This window comes from Tupaia chinensis, unplaced genomic scaffold (assembly GCF_000334495.1).
Source record: "Tupaia chinensis unplaced genomic scaffold, TupChi_1.0 Scaffold000057_1, whole genome shotgun sequence".
Lineage (NCBI taxonomy): Eukaryota > Metazoa > Chordata > Mammalia > Scandentia > Tupaiidae > Tupaia > Tupaia belangeri.
Genome location: NW_006159515.1, coordinates 4,754,442 through 4,756,194, shown reverse-complemented (window position 1 = coordinate 4,756,194; position 1,753 = coordinate 4,754,442). Strand labels below are relative to the sequence as shown.

The following is a 1,753-nucleotide window of genomic DNA, read 5'->3' as shown; positions in this document are numbered from 1 at the left end:
GGCTGCGTGGGGAGCGCCTGGGAGGGAGGGCGGAGGCCCAGCGCGCTCGCTTGGGCCATGTGCTCGGGTCCGAGCGGAGTGACGGCCACGCTGGGGTCAGCGCCCAGGTCCCGTAGGCGGAGGTGCGCAGCGGCGGCGCGGAGTTGGGAGTGGGCGGGCGGGCTGGCCAGCGCCGGGAAGCATGTCATAGTCTGAAGTGGCTGGGCCTGAGCCGTTGCCAAATCCGCTAATCTCAGCGCTGGCGGGTTCCTCTTGCTCAAAGGGGGCTCCATCAGAACTACACAATCAGGCCCATAGACCCTCACTGGGGGGACTTTTTTCCCTCTGCCCGCCTTCAAAAACATGTATATATTAAGCGCTCTTTAACTTCTTTTGTCCTGGCCTCCTAACTCTGCTTATTCCCGTTCCTACTCTGTCCTCCAGCGATTGGCAGAGTGAACACCACATTTGAGCTGCACAGTGGGACCGAGATTTTGGAAATGGCACGGGTGGGATTGGAGGGAGCCGTGTGATTGGCAGCAGCCTTGGCTGCCGGATTGGCTCCCGTTCAGGTCCTGGGCCCAGCGGGGATCCGCCCCTGTGCGCACAGCCGCCTGCGCTTTCGCTTCGAGCCCCCTCCTTCCCTGGAGCCCCTTGTCCCCGCCTCCCCCGGGATGTCCAAGTTGCACTTGCAGAAAGTTTGCGCTTGGCCTGCGCGCGCAGCGCCGGGTGTTTCCTTGACGTGCCTGGCGGAAAGCGTGCGCCGGCACGCGGTTAGGACGCCGGGTGGCGTGGGGCTGGGGGCCCCCCGACGGGCAAACGACGAATAGAGAACCTACAACTTAAACAGCCTTCTCCTCACCACGCGCTACATCCCTTCCAGCGCCCAAGCCCTTTCTGCCTGCTCCTCATTTGGAAGAGCCCAGGGCTGCTCTCCGGGGCAGGAGGGCGAACAGCGTCGTCGTACCTGAAACGGTAATGCTAAAAACTCCTTTAGACACCCAACCCGCCCAGTAATCGGGTAGGGCGCTCAGACAGGAGATGGAATGAAGAAGATTAAAGTCTATTGGTTGCTAAACTGATTGAGTGACATGACTCCGTAAAACACCAGGTGAAGTCAAAATAAATTTGTCCTAAAGGAACCGTTTTACCTCGACTTTTTAGCTCATGGAGTCCTTTTCAACAAGGTTCAAAGGAGTTGGCTCCAAGTGTAATCTCACTACTCATCGGTTCTAGATCTGCCACTTCCAATTAGATCTACCAGAGGGGCGGAGGGAAGGATAGCGGGCAACGAGACTAACTTTTGCCTGTCTTTGAGAGATACAGTGGCAAGGCAGGCCAAATGGCATCTCTCCAGAGGGAAGCCGCTAAATAAGCAATGTCCTTTAAGCAGAATTTCTCCTTCCAGCCCAGAACACACTCCACATAGGTGCCTCAGTTTGAAAGGACCACAAATTAGAATTGATCCAATAAAATATTATTTTTAAGTCAAGAAATATTTTCGCTGTTTATTTACTAATAGATAACCTTTCACCTTCTTTCCGTTTTCTAATAAGCCAGCCTATCTGTGAGAGATGTCTTATTTGAAAACCATAAAAGCTGGCTTTTTTTTTTTTAAGCGAACTCCATCCCTTTCCAGCAGCTTGCTATTAAATCGGTTTCTTAAAAATAGAAACAGATTTTTGCATCACATTTTGAGGGTCGAAGATGAGAAGGATCCCCCAAATTAGGGGGTTCTACTAGTCCATGCGTCATTTTAGATTTTTTTTAAAAG

General features: G+C 53.1%; 1 protein-coding gene across 1 annotated transcript in view; it reads right to left on the bottom strand.

Annotated features, from left to right (window-relative positions):
• ZIC5 (Zic family zinc finger 5) overlaps window positions 1-344 on the bottom strand; it is a 6,973-nt gene extending 6,629 nt beyond the window's left edge. Inside the window, exon 1 of the mRNA XM_006141554.2 lies at window positions 18-344. Within this exon, the coding sequence (XP_006141616.1) occupies window positions 18-344 (327 nt within the window). The remainder of the gene's footprint in view (window positions 1-17) is intronic.
• Window positions 345-1,753: the final 1,409 nt, after the last annotated feature.